General features: G+C 46.2%; 1 protein-coding gene across 3 annotated transcripts in view; it reads right to left on the reverse strand.

Moving 5' to 3' along the window:
* The window catches only part of LOC122941242 (alpha-2-macroglobulin-like protein 1), a 154,059-nt gene that overhangs the window by 31,609 nt on the left and 103,261 nt on the right, over positions 1 to 19,189 (reverse strand). For all 3 annotated transcript variants that reach the window (XM_044298324.1, XM_044298322.1, XM_044298323.1), the window contains exons 19-26: positions 15,163 to 15,304; positions 13,857 to 14,082; positions 13,569 to 13,692; positions 12,466 to 12,587; positions 12,205 to 12,256; positions 5,772 to 5,855; positions 5,351 to 5,527; positions 5,126 to 5,207 (exon numbers count right to left, since the gene is read on the reverse strand). In XM_044298324.1, coding sequence (XP_044154259.1) covers positions 5,126 to 5,207; positions 5,351 to 5,527; positions 5,772 to 5,855; positions 12,205 to 12,256; positions 12,466 to 12,587; positions 13,569 to 13,692; positions 13,857 to 14,082; positions 15,163 to 15,304 — 1,009 coding nt within the window. The remainder of the gene's footprint in view (positions 1 to 5,125; positions 5,208 to 5,350; positions 5,528 to 5,771; positions 5,856 to 12,204; positions 12,257 to 12,465; positions 12,588 to 13,568; positions 13,693 to 13,856; positions 14,083 to 15,162; positions 15,305 to 19,189) is intronic.

The following is a 19,189-nucleotide window of genomic DNA, read 5'->3' on the forward strand; positions in this document are numbered from 1 at the left end:
GTCATTTCCAGGTTCACAATCTACATGTGAAAGGAATGAGCCCCCGATTCCTGCAGGTCCAATATAATCTATAACAAGCCCTATGAGCTGCCCATGGACACGTCTATGGTATAAGATCCAGTATTTTGTGACACATCACATTTATTTCTATCTGATAAAGAGGATTTCAAAGACGGGAAAATTCATTCCCATTTTTGTTTTTCACTTCTTGCCTTCCTGGAGCCATAACTTTTTTATTTTTCCATCCACATAGCTGTATGAGGGCTGCTTTTCTGCAGAACAAGTTGTACTTACTAATGGCACCATCTAATATTGCATATGATGTAGGGGAAAAAAAATCCAAATGGGTTGTAATTGGGGGGGAAATTCCGCAACAGTTTTATGGGTTTCTATGTGATAATACTGACCTGTTCTCTTCATTCCCCGGACAGTACGATTACAGTGATACCACATTTATATAGTTTTATGGGTTTTGTATTTACAGCGTTCCCTATGAGATAAAACCGACCTGTTCTCTTCATTCCCCGGACAGTACGATTACAGTGATACCACATTTATATAGTTTTATGGGTTTTGTTTTTACAGCGTTCTCTATGACATAAAACTGACCTGTTCTCTTCATTGTCCAGGTCAGTATAATTACAGAGATACCACATTTATATAGTTTTATGGGTTTTATTTTTACAGTGTTCTCTATGACATAAAACTGACCTGTTCTCTTCATTCTCCGGGTCAGTACGATTACAGTGATACCACATTTATATAGTTTTATGGGTTTTGTTTTTACAGCGTTCTCTATGACATAAAACTGACCTGTTCCCTTCATTCTCCGGTCAGTACGATTACAGAGATACCACATTTATATAGTTTTATGGGTTTTGTTTTTACAGCGTTCTCTATGACATAAAACTGACCTGTTCTCTTCATTCTCCGGGTCAGTACGATTACAGAGATACCACATTTATATAGTTTTATGGGTTTTGTTCTTACAGCGTTCTCTATGAGATAAAACGGACCTGTTCTCTTCATTCTCCGGGTCAGTACGATTACAGAGATACCACATTTATATAGTTTTATGGGTTTTGTGTTTACAGCGTTCCCTATGAGATAAAACTGACCTGTTCCCTTCATTCTCCGGTCAGTACGATTACAGTGATACCACATTTATATAGTTTTATGGGTTTTGTTCTTACAGCGTTCCCTATGAGATAAAACTGACCTGTTCCCTTCATTCTCCGGTCAGTACGATTACAGTGATACCACATTTATATAGTTTTATGAGTTGTGTGTTAACAGCGTTCCCTATGAGATAAAACGGACCTGTTCTCTTCATTCTCCGGGTCAGTACGATTACAGTGATACCACATTTATATAGTTTTATGGGTTTTGTATTTACAGCCGTCCCTATGAGATAAAACTGACCTGTTCGCTTCATTCTCCGGGTCAGTACGATTACAGTGATACCACATTTATATAGTTTTATGGGTTTTGTATTTACAGTGTTCCCTATGAGATAAAACTGACCCGTTCTCTTCATTCTCCGGGGCAGTACGATTACAGTGATACCACATTTATATAGTTTTATGGGTTTTGTGTTTTTACTGCATTCCATATTTGATAAAACTGACCTGTTCTCTTCATTCTCCGGGTCAGTACGATTACAGCGATACCACATTTATATCGTTTTATGGGTTTTGTATTTACAGCGTTCCCTATGAGATAAAACTGACCCGTTCTCTTCATTCTCTGGGTCAGTAGGATTACAGCGATACCACATTTATATAGTTTTATGGGTTTTGTTCTTACAGCGTTCCCTATGAGATAAAACTGACCTGTTCCCTTCATTCTCCGGTCAGTACGATTACAGTGATACCACATTTATATAGTTTTATGAGTTGTGTGTTAACAGCGTTCCCTATGAGATAAAACTGACCTGTTCTCTTCATTCTCTGGGTCAGTACGATTACAGTGATACCACATTTATATAGTTTTATGAGTTGTGTGTTAACAGCGTTCCCTATGAGATAAAACTGACCTGTTCTCTTTATTCTCTGGGTCAGTACGATTACAGTGATACCACATTTATATAGTTTTATGGGTTTTGTATTTACAGCCGTCCCTATGAGATAAAACGGACCTGTTCTCTTCATTCTCCGGGTCAGTACGATTACAGAGATACCACATTTATATAGTTTTATGGGTTTTGTATTTACAGCCGTCCCTATGAGATAAAACTGACCTGTTCTCTTCATTCTCCGGGTCAGTACGATTACAGTGATACCACATTTATATAGTTTTATGGGTTTTGTATTTACAGCGTTCCCTATGAGATAAAACTGACCTGTTCTCTTTATTCTCCAGTCAGTACGATTACAGTGATACCACATTTATATAGTTTTATGGGTTTTGTATTTACAGCGTTCCCTATGAGATAAAACTGACCTGTTCTCTTCATTCTCCGAGTCAGTACGATTACAGAGATACCACATTTATATAGTTTTATGGGTTTTGTATTTACAGCCGTCCCTATGAGATAAAACTGACCTGTTCCCTTCATTCTCCGGGTCAGTACGATTACAGTGATACCACATTTATATAGTTTTATGGGTTTTGTATTTACAGCGTTCCCTATGAGATAAAACGGACCTGTTCTCTTCATTCTCTGGGTCAGTACGATTACAGAGATACCACATTTATATAGTTTTATGGGTTGTGTTTTTACAGCTTTCCCTATGAGATAAAGCTGATCTGTTCTCTTCATTCTCCGGGTCAGTACGATTACAGTGATACCACATTTATATAGTTTTATGAGTTGTGTGTTAACAGCGTTCCCTATGAGATAAAACGGACCTGTTCTCTTCATTCTCCGGGTCAGTACGATTACAGTGATACCACATTTATATAGTTTTATGGGTTTTGTATTTACAGCCGTCCCTATGAGATAAAACTGACCTGTTCGCTTCATTCTCCGGGTCAGTACGATTACAGTGATACCACATTTATATAGTTTTATGGGTTTTGTATTTACAGTGTTCCCTATGAGATAAAACTGACCCGTTCTCTTCATTCTCCGGGGCAGTACGATTACAGTGATACCACATTTATATAGTTTTATGGGTTTTGTGTTTTTACTGCATTCCATACTTGATAAAACTGACCTGTTCTCTTCATTCTCCGGGTCAGTACGATTACAGCGATACCACATTTATATCGTTTTATGGGTTTTGTATTTACAGCGTTCCCTATGAGATAAAACTGACCCGTTCTCTTCATTCTCTGGGTCAGTAGGATTACAGCGATACCACATTTATATAGTTTTATGGGTTTTGTTCTTACAGCGTTCCCTATGAGATAAAACTGACCTGTTCCCTTCATTCTCCGGTCAGTACGATTACAGTGATACCACATTTATATAGTTTTATGAGTTGTGTGTTAACAGCGTTCCCTATGAGATAAAACTGACCTGTTCTCTTCATTCTCTGGGTCAGTACGATTACAGTGATACCACATTTATATAGTTTTATGAGTTGTGTGTTAACAGCGTTCCCTATGAGATAAAACTGACCTGTTCTCTTTATTCTCTGGGTCAGTACGATTACAGTGATACCACATTTATATAGTTTTATGGGTTTTGTATTTACAGCCGTCCCTATGAGATAAAACGGACCTGTTCTCTTCATTCTCCGGGTCAGTACGATTACAGAGATACCACATTTATATAGTTTTATGGGTTTTGTATTTACAGCCGTCCCTATGAGATAAAACTGACCTGTTCTCTTCATTCTCCGGGTCAGTACGATTACAGTGATACCACATTTATATAGTTTTATGGGTTTTGTATTTACAGTGTTCCCTATGAGATAAAACTGACCCGTTCTCTTCATTCTCTGGGGCAGTACGATTACAGTGATACCACATTTATATAGTTTTATGGGTTTTGTGTTTTTACAGCGTTCCCTATGAGATAAAACTGATCTGTTCTCTTCATTCTCCGGGTCAGTACGATTACAGCGACACCACATTTATATAGTTTATGGGTTTTGTATTTACAGCGTTCCCTATGAGATAAAACTGACCCGTTCTCTTCATTCTCCGGGTCAGTACGATTACAGCGATACCACATTTAAAGAGTTTTTCTTGAGTTTAATACTTACAAAAAAATAAATATTAAAAATAACTTTAAAAAATTAACTTTCTTTTCATCTCTATATTCTGACCCCCAGAACCTTTTTATTTTTATGCCTGCAGAGCTGTGTGAGGGCTTAGCATTTGTGTGGCGCTCTGTAGTTTTCATTGATTCCATTTTGGGGTGTGTACGGTTTTTTGATAACTTTTAATTTAATTTTTTGCCAGCGAAAATGATGAAATGACTATATAGTATTTTTTTCAATTACAACATTCGCCATATGAAAATATATTTTAATAATTTGGGTGTTTTGGGGTGATGACTATGATGTGTATATTTTTATTATGGGGAAAGGAAGTAATTAGGATTTTTTTTTCTATTTTTTAAAACTTTTTTTTTTTTTTACACCCTAGAGAACTTGCACATGTGATCATCATCAGATTGATTCTCTCATAAATTGCAATGAATTAGCATTAGAGTCTATAAAAGATCTTCTGTGTTCCTCTGGAGCTCAGCTCCTTCTGAGGGACCGAGGCTGCCACAGGGATCGCTGCTATGGGGAGCCTTTCCCGCCCGGAGTGCAGCTCTCCTGGGTTTTCAGTGCTCAGATGCTTTTGTCACGTTTGACCACAGTATCGGCAGCGTTAAAAGTCTGCAATCGCCGTTATTGCCGATCACAGACATTAGCCCCGGGCCTCTGAGGCGTGAAACAGGGTGTACCCAGCAGCTATGGTGCTCGATCTGCTCCAGAGCAGGTACTGTCTTTAAAGCGAGGTATATATGTCCTCGTAAAGGGGTTAAAGGGGATTTTTTAGGACTTCGATGTTGTTGTCAACATCACATCAGGGGGATTCAACACCCGGCACCCCCACCAAACAGAAATCTGGAAGCTTACAGCTCCGCAACTGCGTACTGGCAGTGCCGGGGTTCCTCCCAATTCAGGAAAATCCAATTATTTTGAAAATGAAGGACGGAATAGACGTTGCTCCCCATGCTCACCATGTGCTGCCCTCTGGATCACGGTTTCCAAAGGCGCTGTATGACCCGTCTGGCCGCTTATACATCAGCTGTCGGGTGTATCCTGTAAGATACCAACAAGGTTCGGGTAGACCGAAAATAAACACCCAATATTATGTTGTGCGAGCAGGCTCCTATAGCGGTGCATGGAGCCTCATGGGGCACAGCTGGGTACAGAGACACAAGATGCCCTCCAGCAAGACTCACCCTTCTCCAACATGTCCTTGCCCTTCTCTACCACTGCTGAGTTCTCTTGCTTTGTGCTCTTCATGTAGTTGAGGATGAAAACATTTGGGGCAAAAAGAGCCATGTTCTGCTCCCCGCAGCCGTATGACATGGCCAGGAGGTTCCCGATGTTACTCATGGATGAGCCCATGATGTCACCTGGTCCAGAGAGAAGACAGAGACACGTATTTGTATATGTCCAGCAGATACAGAGGAGCTGCACAGAGCATCGCCGGCGGACCCAAAACATTATACAAGCGGACCATCAAATTCAATGTGTAATGCCCCATTCTCCCTGAGGAGGCGCTGCAGGGATCATTTACTGCCAGGTCCACCATAGAGTGCAGCTGATCACCAGCAGTGGAGAACCCCTTTAACTGTATATTCCTATGTCTGTGCTCACCATAAACACTGACGAAGGCTTTCTCCGATCCTGAGACATAAGAGGACGGCAGCTCGAAATTCACCATTTCTGACACTGAACCACCTAGAACACAGAGTTTTCAGGCAGCAGTTGGAGGAAGAGACTGCACACAGGGACTACATCTAGGAGGAAGAGACTGCACACAGGGACTACATCTAGAAGGATGGGACTGCACGCAGGGACTACATCTAGGAGGATTGGACTGCACACAGGGACTACATCTAGGAGGAAGAGACTGCACACAGGGACTACATCTAGGAGGAAGAGACTGCACACAGGGACTACATCTAGGAGGAAGAGACTGCACACAGGGACTACATCTAGGAGGAAGAGACTGCACACAGGGACTACATCTAGGAGGAAGAGACTGCACACAGGGACTACATCTAGGAGGAAGGGACTGCACACAGGGACTACATCTAGGAGGAAGAGACTGCACACAGGGACTACATCTAGGAGGAAGAGACTGCACACAGGGACTACTTCTAGGAGGAAGAGACTGCACGCACGGACTACATCTAGGAGGAAGGGACTGCACACAGGGACTACATCTAGGAGGAAGGGACTGCACACAGGGACTACATCTAGGAGGAAGAGACTGCACGCAGGGACTACATCTAGGAGGAAGGGACTGCACGCAGGGACTACATCTAGGAGGAAGGGACTGCACGCAGGGACTACATCTAGGAGGAAGAGACTGCACACAGGGACTACATCTAGGAGGAAGGGACTGCACACAGGGACTACATCTAGGAGGAAGAGACTGCACACAGGGACTACATCTAGGAGGAAGAGACTGCACACAGGGACTACTTCTAGGAGGAAGAGACTGCACGCACGGACTACATCTAGGAGGAAGGGACTGCACACAGGGACTACATCTAGGAGGAAGGGACTGCACACAGGGACTACATCTAGGAGGATGGGACTGCACACAGGGACTACATCTAGGAGGAAGAGACTGCACACAGGGACTACATCTAGGAGGAAGGGACTGCACACAGGGACTACATCTAGGAGGAAGAGACTGCACACAGGGACTACATCTAGGAGGAAGAGACTGCACACAGGGACTACTTCTAGGAGGAAGAGACTGCACGCACGGACTACATCTAGGAGGAAGGGACTGCACACAGGGACTACATCTAGGAGGAAGGGACTGCACACAGGGACTACATCTAGGAGGATGGGACTGCACACAGGGACTACATCTAGGAGGAAGAGACTGCACACAGGGACTACATCTAGGAGGATTGGACTGCACACGGGGACTACATCTAGGAGGAAGAGACTGCAAACAGGGACTACATCTAGGAGGAAGAGACTGCACACAGGGACTACATCTAGGAGGAAGAGACTGCACACAGGGACTACATCTAGGAGGAAGGGACTGCACACAGGGACTACATCTAGGAGGAAGGGACTGCACACAGGGACTACATCTAGGAGGATTGGACTGCACACGGGGACTACATCTAGGAGGAAGAGACTGTAAACAGGGACTACATCTAGGAGGAAGAGACTGCACACAGGGACTACATCTAGAAGGAAGAGACTGCAAACAGGGACTACATCTAGGAGGAAGAGACTGCACACAGGGACTACATCTAGGAGGAAGAGACTGCACACAGGGACTACATCTAGGAGGAAGAGACTGCACACAGGGACTACATCTAGGAGGAAGAGACTGCACGCACGGACTACATCTAGGGGGAAGGGACTGCACACAGGGACTACATCTAGGAGGAAGGGACTGCACACAGGGACTACATCTAGGAGGAAGGGACTGCACACAGGGACTACATCTAGGAGGAAGAGACTGCACACAGGGACTACATCTAGGAGGAAGGGACTGCACACAGGGACTACATCTAGGAGGAAGGGACTGCACACAGGGACTACATCTAGGAGGATGGGACTGCACACAGGGACTACATCTAGGAGGAAGAGACTGCACACGGGGACTACATCTAGGAGGATTGGACTGCACACGGGGACTACATCTAGGAGGAAGAGACTGCAAACAGGGACTACATCTAGGAGGAAGAGACTGCACACAGGGACTACATCTAGGAGGAAGAGACTGCACACAGGGACTACATCTAGGAGGAAGAGACTGCACACAGGGACTACATCTAGGAGGAAGGGACTGCACACAGGGACTACATCTAGGAGGAAGGGACTGCACACAGGGACTACATCTAGGAGGATGGGACTGCACACAGGGACTACATCTAGGAGGATTGGACTGCACACGGGGACTACATCTAGGAGGAAGAGACTGCACACAGGGACTACATCTAGGAGGAAGGGACTGCACACAGGGACTACATCTAGGAGGAAGAGACTGCACACAGGGACTACATCTAGGAGGAAGAGACTACACACAGGGACTACATCTAGGAGGAAGAGACTGCACGCACGGACTACATCTAGGAGGAAGGGACTGCACACAGGGACTACATCTAGGAGGAAGGGACTGCACACAGGGACTACATCTAGGAGGAAGAGACTGCACACAGGGACTACATCTAGGAGGAAGGGACTGCACACAGGGACTACATCCAGGAGGAAGGGACTGCACACAGGGACTACATCTAGGAGGATGGGACTGCACACAGGGACTACATCTAGGAGGAAGAGACTGCACACAGGGACTACATCTAGGAGGATTGGACTGCACACGGGGACTACATCTAGGAGGAAGAGACTGCAAACAGGGACTACATCTAGGAGGAAGAGACTGCACACAGGGACTACATCTAGGAGGAAGAGACTGCACACAGGGACTACATCTAGGAGGAAGAGACTGCACACAGGGACTACATCTAGGAGGAAGAGACTGCACACAGGGACTACTTCTAGGAGGAAGAGACTGCACGCCACGGACTACATCTAGGAGGAAGGGACTGCACACAGGGACTACATCTAGGAGGAAGGGACTGCACACAGGGACTACATCTAGGAGGATGGGACTGCACACAGGGACTACATCTAGGAGGAAGAGACTGCACACAGGGACTACATCTAGGAGGATTGGACTGCACACGGGGACTACATCTAGGAGGAAGAGACTGCACACAGGGACTACTTCTAGGAGGAAGAGACTGCACGCACGGACTACATCTAGGAGGAAGGGGACTGCACACAGGGACTACATCTAGGAGGAAGGGACTGCACACAGGGACTACATCTAGGAGGATGGGACTGCACACAGGGACTACATCTAGGAGGAAGAGACTGCACACAGGGACTACATCTAGGAGGATTGGACTGCACACGGGGACTACATCTAGGAGGAAGAGACTGCAAACAGGGACTACATCTAGGAGGAAGAGGACTGCACACAGGGACTACATCTAGGAGGAAGAGACTGCACACAGGGACTACATCTAGGAGGAAGGGACTGCACACAGGGACTACATCTAGGAGGAAGGGACTGCACACAGGGACTACATCTCGGAGGATTGGACTGCACACGGGGACTACATCTAGGAGGAAGAGACTGTAAACAGGGACTACATCTAGGAGGAAGAGACTGCACACAGGGACTACATCTAGAAGGAAGAGGACTGCAAAACAGGGACTACATCTAGGAGGAAGAGACTGCACACAGGGACTACATCTAGGAGGAAGAGACTGCACACAGGGACTACATCTAGGAGGAAGAGACTGCACACAGGGACTACATCTAGGAGGAAGAGGACTGCACGCACGGACTACATCTAGGGGGAAGGGACTGCACACAGGGACTACATCTAGGAGGAAGGGACTGCACACAGGGACTACATCTAGGAGGAAGGGACTGCACACAGGGACTACATCTAGGAGGAAGAGACTGCACACAGGGACTACATCTAGGAGGAAGGGACTGCACACAGGGACTACATCTAGGAGGAAGGGACTGCACACAGGGACTACATCTAGGAGGATGGGACTGCACACAGGGACTACATCTAGGAGGAAGAGACTGCACACGGGGACTACATCTAGGAGGATTGGACTGCACACGGGGACTACATCTAGGAGGAAGAGACTGCAAACAGGGACTACATCTAGGAGGAAGAGACTGCACACAGGGACTACATCTAGGAGGAAGAGACTGCACACAGGGACTACATCTAGGAGGAAGAGACTGCACACAGGGACTACATCTAGGAGGAAGGGACTGCACACAGGGACTACATCTAGGAGGAAGGGACTGCACACAGGGACTACATCTAGGAGGATGGGACTGCACACAGGGACTACATCTAGGAGGATTGGACTGCACACGGGGACTACATCTAGGAGGAAGAGACTGCACACAGGGACTACATCTAGGAGGAAGGGACTGCACACAGGGACTACATCTAGGAGGAAGAGACTGCACACAGGGACTACATCTAGGAGGAAGAGACTACACACAGGGACTACATCTAGGAGGAAGAGACTGCACGCACGGACTACATCTAGGAGGAAGGGACTGCACACAGGGACTACATCTAGGAGGAAGGGACTGCACACAGGGACTACATCTAGGAGGAAGAGACTGCACACAGGGACTACATCTAGGAGGAAGGGACTGCACACAGGGACTACATCCAGGAGGAAGGGACTGCACACAGGGACTACATCTAGGAGGATGGGACTGCACACAGGGACTACATCTAGGAGGAAGAGACTGCACACAGGGACTACATCTAGGAGGATTGGACTGCACACGGGACTACATCTAGGAGGAAGAGACTGCAACAGGGACTACATCTAGGAGGAAGAGACTGCACACAGGGACTACATCTAGGAGGAAGAGACTGCACACAGGGACTACATCTAGGAGGAAGAGACTGCACACAGGGACTACATCTAGGAGGAAGAGACTGCACACAGGGACTACATTCTAGGAGGAAGAGACTGCACGACAGGACTACATCTAGGAGGAAGGGACTGCACACAGGGACTACATCTAGGAGGAAGGGACTGCACACAGGGACTACATCTAGGAGGAAGGGACTGCACACAGGGACTACATCTAGGAGGAAGAGACTGCACACAGGGACTACATCTAGGAGGATTGGACTGCACACGGGGACTACATCTAGGAGGAAGAGACTGCAAACAGGGACTACATCTAGGAGGAAGAGACTGCACACAGGGACTACATCTAGGAGGAAGAGACTGCACACAGGGACTACATCTAGGAGGAAGAGACTGCACACAGGGACTACATCTAGGAGGAAGAGACTGCACGCACGGACTACATCTAGGAGGAAGAGACTGCACACAGGGACTACATCTAGGAGGAAGAGACTGCACACAGGGACTAATCTAGGAGGAAGGGACTGCACACAGGGACTACATCTAGGAGGAAGGGACTGCACACAGGGACTACATCTAGGAGAAAGGGACTGCACACAGGGACTACATCTAGGAGGATGGGACTGCACACAGGGACTACATCTAGGAGGATTGGACTGCACACGGGGACTACATCTAGGAGGAAGAGACTGTAAACAGGGACTACATCTAGGAGGAAGAGACTGCACACAGGGACTACATCTAGGAGGAAGAGACTGCACACAGGGACTACATCTAGGAGGAAGAGACTGCACACAGGGACTACATCTAGGAGGAAGGGACTGCACACAGGGACTACATCTAGGAGGAAGGGACTGCACACAGGGACTTCATCTAGGAGGAAGGGACTGCACACAGGGACTACATCTAGGAGGAAGAGACTGCACACAGGGACTACATCTAGGAGGAAGAGACTGCACACAGGGACTACATCTAGGAGGAAGAGACTGCACACAGGGACTACATCTAGGAGGAAGAGACTGCACACAGGGACTACATCTAGGAGGAAGAGACTGCACACAGGGACTACATCTAGGAGGAAGGGACTGCACACAGGGACTACATCTAGGAGGAAGAGACTGCACACAGGGACTACATCTAGGAGGAAGAGACTGCACACAGGGACTACATCTAGGAGGAAGGGACTGCACACAGGGACTACATCTAGGAGGAAGGGACTGCACACAGGGACTACATCTAGGAGGATGGGACTGCACACAGGGACTACATCTAGGAGGAAGGGACTGCACACAGGGACTACATCTAGGAGGATTGGACTGCACACAGGGACTACATCTAGGAGGATGAGACTGCACACAGTGACTTCATCTAGGAGGAAGGGACTGCACACAGGGACTACATCTAGGAGGAAGGGACTGCACACAGGGACTACATCTAGGAGGAAGAGACTGCACACAGGGACTACATCTAGGAGGAAGGGACTGCACACAGGGACTACATCTAGGAGGAAGAGACTGCACATAGGGACTACATCTAGGAGGAAGGGACTGCACACAGGGACTACATCTAGGAGGATGGGACTGCACACAGGGACTACATCTAGGAGGGGTCTCACCGTCGGAGATGATCAGGGAGTTGTGCGTCTTTACCACTGAATTGCCTTCAGGCTGAAATAAAAAAGATGACTGTCATTCTCCTTCCTGACGCTGATGTTGTCGCTGCCGCTCCTTTGGTTGTCAGGGTCTGTAGTCAACTCATAAGTGACAACTAATATGGCCGCACCACAATAACCAGAAATACACAATAACGGGACTGCGGGGGAAGCTCTGCGCACATACTGGGGGAGGGGTCTGCCCATCCCCCAACCCAGACTCACCTCCACCAGCACAGACCGGATTACTGCATCTCTGACGCCTTTTTTGGGGATCACCGTATTCTGCTCCCCACAAAGATTTAGACCCTTTACAGCATTAGCAGCGACGGAAATATTCACCTGTCCTGGAATATGAGCAAAATGTCAGTAAGGGGCGGGGCTGTGACTACCTCTCAGACTGGATATACAGGCAGGTTGTCAGCAGGGGGCGGGGCTGTGACTACCTCTCAGACAGGATATACAGGCAGGTTGTCAGCAGAGGGAGGGGCTGTGACTACCTCTCAGACAGGATATACAGGCAGGTTGTCAGCAGGGGGCGGGGCTGTGACTACCTCTCAGACAGGATATACAGGCAGGTTGTCAGCAGGGGGCGGGGCTGTGACTACCTCTCAGACAGGATATACAGGCAGGTTATCAGCAGGGGGCGGGGCTGTGACTACCTCTCAGACAGGATATACAGGCAGATTGTCAGCAGGGGGCGGGGCGGGGCTGTGACTACCTCTCAGACAGGATATACAGGCAGGTTGTCAGCAGTAATAGATGTTCCTGTAGTATAAGGTGTGTGATCTCATGTCTGATCACATGTCATTATATCAGTGATGTCATCAGCAGGGGGCGGGGCTGTGACAACCTCTCAGACAGGATATACAGGCAGGTTGTCAGCAGTAATAGATGTTCCTGTAGTATAAGGTGTGTTGACCTCATGTCTGATCACATGTCATTATATCAGTGATGTCATCAGCAGGGGGCGGGGCTGTGACAACCTCTCAGACAGGATATACAGGCAGGTTGTCAGCAGTAATAGATGTTCCTGTAGTATAAGGTGTGTTGACCTCATGTCTGATCACATGTCATTATATCAGTGATGTCATCAGCAGGGGGCGGGGCTGCGACAACCTCTCAGACAGGATATACAGGCAGGTTGTCAGCAGTAATAGATGTTCCTGTAGTATAAGGTGTGGATCTCATGTCTGATCACATGTCATTATATCAGTGATGTCATCAGCAGGGGGCGGGGCTGTGACTACCTCTCAGACATCTGCAGGCAGGTTGTCAGCAGTGATAGACGTTATGTCTGGGCGCCCAGATGACGCCTGTATTATTACCTATCATTGTCGGAGTCACATCCCAGGTAAGTGTCTCTTTGGCTCCTCCGGGGAGGCAGAACGTCCGGCTGGCTCCGCTGCTCTTACTTGTGAATTGGTCAGAGGGAGACAGAGAGGCCGAGATCTGAGGGAGGAAGCATATCCATGTAAGGCTGGACGCTGCCATCTCTCTGCTTCAATGGGGATGGATCAGTTGTAATGGATTTCTGATCCGCGGCGGCTTTTCCTGCCCTGTTTTTATCCAATTTGATGGCCGCTCAGGGTCTGGTACGACGGCGGGACACTTACCTCCATAGCCTGACTCATGTAATTGAAGACAGAGCCTTTGAGTGAGAAGCTCTCTCCTCGCTTCACGGAGTACGGGAAGATGAGGTCCATGAAGAAGTGCTGGAAGGTTTTGATGGAAACTGGGGCTGATAGACCCAAACCGCTGGGTCCAACGCAGAACATCTGGGCGCTCCACTCTGTGATGGTGTGTGGGGCCGTCGCTGGGACCACAGCCGAACCTGAGGCACTGCAGACAATGACGAGAGGGAAAGTGAGAACACGAAGATCCACAGTTCTATCCGGGACCAGGAGAGTCACTATAGCCATAGCACAAGTAATGGGGCCCACAGGTTGGGGGGGTCAAAGCAAGAGCATGTACCTTTTTGTGGGGAATAACAATATGGCAGCTTTTTGCTGTAATGTGGCTTTTCTGATATTATTCATACATTTACCGAGTTTTCTTACACGAGGCGGTGGGGGCCCATCCTATTTTTCTATGAAGCCCTATGAATTATAGTTACCCGCCTGTCTTGAATTAGGGGTCCTTAACTAGGGGGTCTGCTGGCTGATATGGATGACCCCATCACTGGGGTAAGGTTGGAGCCAGTGTCAGGCGTGTTCTGGGGCCACAACCAGGGGGTGCAGTATGGGAGCGATGGCACCACATGACTTCATCCTGATGGGGAATGTAATCACTACGAGGCTGCAGCCCACTCTCCGGTTTTGTCCCGAGATCACACTGTGACCCGTTTGATCACAGTCCCTTTTAGTTCTGCTACATCTGCCCTGCATGGGCTGTCCCCATCCTGATTGGCTTATTACCTGTTGCCCCTCTGATATGATTGGCCAGTCTATGTTTTCCACCCCAAGGAATAACTGCTGAAGTGTAAGTGCTAGAAGAGTAGGACATGAACCCATAGAGGTCATAGGCGGTGACAAACCTCATTTTCAGACGTGAACCCTACATCGAATGAGAAAAGTATCCATCTTTCCTTGCGATAGTCTGCAATGTGTGGCTGAACCCATGAGGAACCTCAAGCTGCTAAACTAATGGAATATTGATATGGCCCAGAACTCTCCGGGATAACCCGCGCGGATATCACATACAGGAGGAATAAGTCCCCGGCAGACTAACTGGAGCTTAAAACTAAGCACTTTACAAAACGAGAAATCCATGAGATCCTAAAAGTCAAGAACAACCCCCCAGTAACCCCAGACCCAGTAACCCCAGACAAGCTCCTGCATCCTAAGCTTATCTCATATTACTTGATATTCCCATGAAGCTTTGGTGATAAGAATGTAAAACCTCCAGTTCCACAATACTCACGAAACCTCAATCAGCCCCCAAAGCCAAGTCTCCAGGAATAAAGTGCGAGGCTTTGAACTGCTTTCACCATCATCATCCTCATCATCAGAATTTAAACTGGCAGGAGATGCAGCCACAGCAGACTTCAATACAACAGAAGGTGCTAGAGAAGAAGAACCATCAGTGAGCACAAGAAGATACCAGTAGGTCCTCAGTATATAGAATGTAGTGAAGGATATATCAGGAGGTCGGTATACAGAATGTAGTGGAGGATATATCAGGAGGTCGGTATATAGAATGTACTGGAGGATATATCAGGAGGTCGGTATATAGAATGTAGTGGAGGATATACCAGGAGGTCAGTATATAGAATGTAGTGGAGGATATATCAGGAGGTCGGTATATAGAATGTAGTGGAGGATATATCAGGAGGTCGGTATATAGAATGTAGTGGAGGATATATCAGGAGGTCGGTATATAGAATGTAGTGGAGGATATATCAGGAGGTCGGTATATAGAATGTAGTGGAGGATATATCAGGAGGTCGGTATATAGAATGTAGTGGAGGATATATCAGGAGGTCGGTATATAGAATGTAGTAGAGGATATATCAGGAGGTCGGTATATAGAATGTAGTGGAGGATATATCAGGAGGTCGGTATATAGAATGTAGTGGAGGATATATCAGGAGGTCGGTATATAGAATGTAGTGGAGGATATATCAGGAGGTCGGTATATAGAATGTAGTGGAGGATATATCAGGAGGTCGGTATATAGAATGTAGTGGAGGATATATCAGGAGGTCAGTATATAGAATGTAGTAGAGGATATATCAGGAGGTCGGTATATAGAATGTAGTGGAGGATATATCAGGAGGTCGGTATATAGAATGTAGTGGAGGATATATCAGGAGGTCGGTATATAGAATGTAGTGGAGGATATATCAGGAGGTCGGTATATAGAATGTAGTGGAGGATATATCAGGAGGTCGGTATATAGAATGTAGTGGAGGATATATCAGGAGGTCGGTTTATAGAATGTAGTGGAGGATATATCAGGAGGTCGGTATATAGAATGTAGTGGAGGATATATCAGGAGGTCGGTATATAGAATGTAGTGGAGGATATATCAGGAGGTCGGTATATAGAATGTAGTGGAGGATATATCAGGAGGTCGGTATATAGAATGTAGTGGAGGATATATCAGGAGGTCGGTATATAGAATGTAGTGGAGGATATATCAGGAGGTCGGTATATAGAATGTAGTGGAGGATATATCAGGAGGTCGGTATATAGAATGTAGTGGAGGATATATCAGGAGGTCGGTATATAGAATGTAGTGGAGGATATATCAGGAGGTCGGTATATAGAATGTAGTGGAGGATATATCAGGAGGTCATTATATAGAATGTAGTGGAGGATATATCAGGAGGTCAGTATATAGAATGTAGTGGAGGATATATCAGGAGGTCGGTATATAGAATGTAGTGGAGGATATATCAGGAGGTCGGTATATAGAATGTAGTGCGGAGGATATATCTGGAGGTCGGTATATAGAATGTAGTGGAGGATATATAAGGAGGTCAGTATATAGAATGTAGTGGAGGATATATCAGGAGGTCAGTATATAGAATGTAGTGGAGGATATATCAGGAGGTCATTATATAGAATGTAGTGGAGGATATATCAGGAGGTCGGTATATAGAATGTAGTGGAGGATATATCAGGAGGTCGGTATATAGAATGTAGTGGAGGATATATCAGGAGGTCAGTATATAGAATGTAGTGGAGGATATATCAGGAGGTCGGTATATAGAATGTAGTGGAGGATATATCAGGAGGTCATTATATAGAATGTAGTGGAGGATATATCAGGAGGTCGGTATATAGAATGTAGTGGAGGATATATCAGGAGGTCGGTATATAGAATGTAGTGGAGGATACATCAGGAGGTCGGTATATAGAATGTAGTGGAGGATATCAGGAGGTCAGTATATAGAATGTAGTGGAGGATATATCAGGAGGTCAGTATATAGAATGTAGTGGAGGATATATCAGGAGGTCGGTATATAGAATGTAGTGGAGGATATATCAGGAGGTCGGTATATAGAATGTAGTGGAGGATATATCAGGAGGTCGGTATATAGAATGTAGTGGAGGATATATCAGGAGGTCGGTATATAGAATGTAGTGGAGGATATATCAGGAGGTCAGTATATAGAATGTAGTGGAGGATATATCAGGAGGTCAGTATATAGAATGTAGTGGAGGATATATCAGGAGGTCAGTATATAGAATGTAGTGGAGGATATATCAGGAGGTCGGTATATAGAATGTAGTGGAGGATATATCAGGAGGTCAGTATATAGAATGTAGTGGAGGATATATCAGGAGGTCGGTATATAGAATGTATAGAGGATATATCAGGAGGTCGGTATATAGAATGTACTGGAGGATATATCAGGAGGTCGGTATATAGAATGTAGTGGAGGATATATCAGGAGGTCGGTATATAGAATGTAGTGGAGGATATATCAGGAGGTCGGTATATAGAATGTAGTGGAGGATATATCAGGAGGTCGGTATATAGAATGTAGTGCGGAGGATATATCAGGAGGTCGGTATATAGAATGTAGTGGAGGATATATCAGGAGGTCGGTATATAGAATGTAGTGGAGGATATATCAGGAGGTCGGTATATAGAATGTAGTGCGGAGGATATATCAGGAGGTCGGTATATAGAATGTAGTGGAGGATATATCAGGAGGTCGGTATATAGAATGTAGTGGAGGATATATCAGGAGGTCGGTATATAGAATGTAGTGGAGGATATATCAGGAGGTCAGTATATAGAATGTAGTGGAGGATATAATCAGGAGGTCGGTATATAGAATGTAGTGGAGGATATATCAGGAGGTCGGTATATAGAATGTAGTGGAGGATATATCAGGAGGTCGGTATATAGAATGTAGTGGAGGATATATCAGGAGGTCAGTATATAGAATGTAGTGGAGGATATATCAGGAGGTCGGTATATAGAATGTAGTGGAGGATATATCAGGAGCTCGGTATATAGAATGTAGTGGAGGATATATCAGGAGGTCAGTATATAGAATGTAGTGCGGAGGATATATCAGGAGGTCGGTATATAGAATGTAGTGGAGGATATATCAGGAGGTCGGTATATAGAATGTAGTGGAGGATATATCAGGAGGTCGGTATATAGAATGTAGTGCGGAGGATATATCAGGAGGTCGGTATATAGAATGTAGTGGAGGATATATCAGGAGGTCGGTATATAGAATGTAGTGGAGGATATATCAGGAGGTCGGTATATAGAATGTAGTGGAGGATATATCAGGAGGTCAGTATATAGAATGTAGTGGAGGATATATCAGGAGGTCGGTATATAGAATGTAGTGGAGGATATATCAGGAGCTCGGTATATAGAATGTAGTGGAGGATATATCAGGAGGTCGGTATATAGAATGTAGTGCGGAGGATATATCAGGAGGTCGGTATATAGAATGTAGTGGAGGATATATCAGGAGGTCGGTATATAGAATGTAGTGGAGGATATATCAGGAGGTCGGTATATAGAATGTAGTGCGGAGGATATATCAGGAGGTCGGTATATAGAATGTAGTGGAGGATATATCAGGAGGTCGGTATATAGAATGTAGTGGAGGATATATCAGGAGGTCGGTATATAGAATGTAGTGGAGGATATATCAGGAGGTCGGTATATAGAATGTAGTGGAGGATATATCAGGAGGTCGGTATATAGAATGGATATTGGGAAAGATATAAAATTGATCTGATAATAATGGAGAACTTTAAGAAGCGATGTGTTCTGAGGCCCTCCCAGTGGCGTAGCTATAGGAGTCGCAGCGGTCGCAATTGTGACCGGGCCCCTAGGTCAGGGGGGCCCATGGGGCCCCCCAGGAGAGACAGCGTGAAGCCCTGGCAGTGGCCCCTGATTTACAGAGTACCCTTTCAGCAGGGCAGCGCATTGTGCCCCTCAACACTGTCGGCGCCCCGCTCTGGCG

Source organism: Bufo gargarizans, chromosome 6, assembly GCF_014858855.1.
Source record: "Bufo gargarizans isolate SCDJY-AF-19 chromosome 6, ASM1485885v1, whole genome shotgun sequence".
NCBI lineage: Eukaryota > Metazoa > Chordata > Amphibia > Anura > Bufonidae > Bufo > Bufo gargarizans.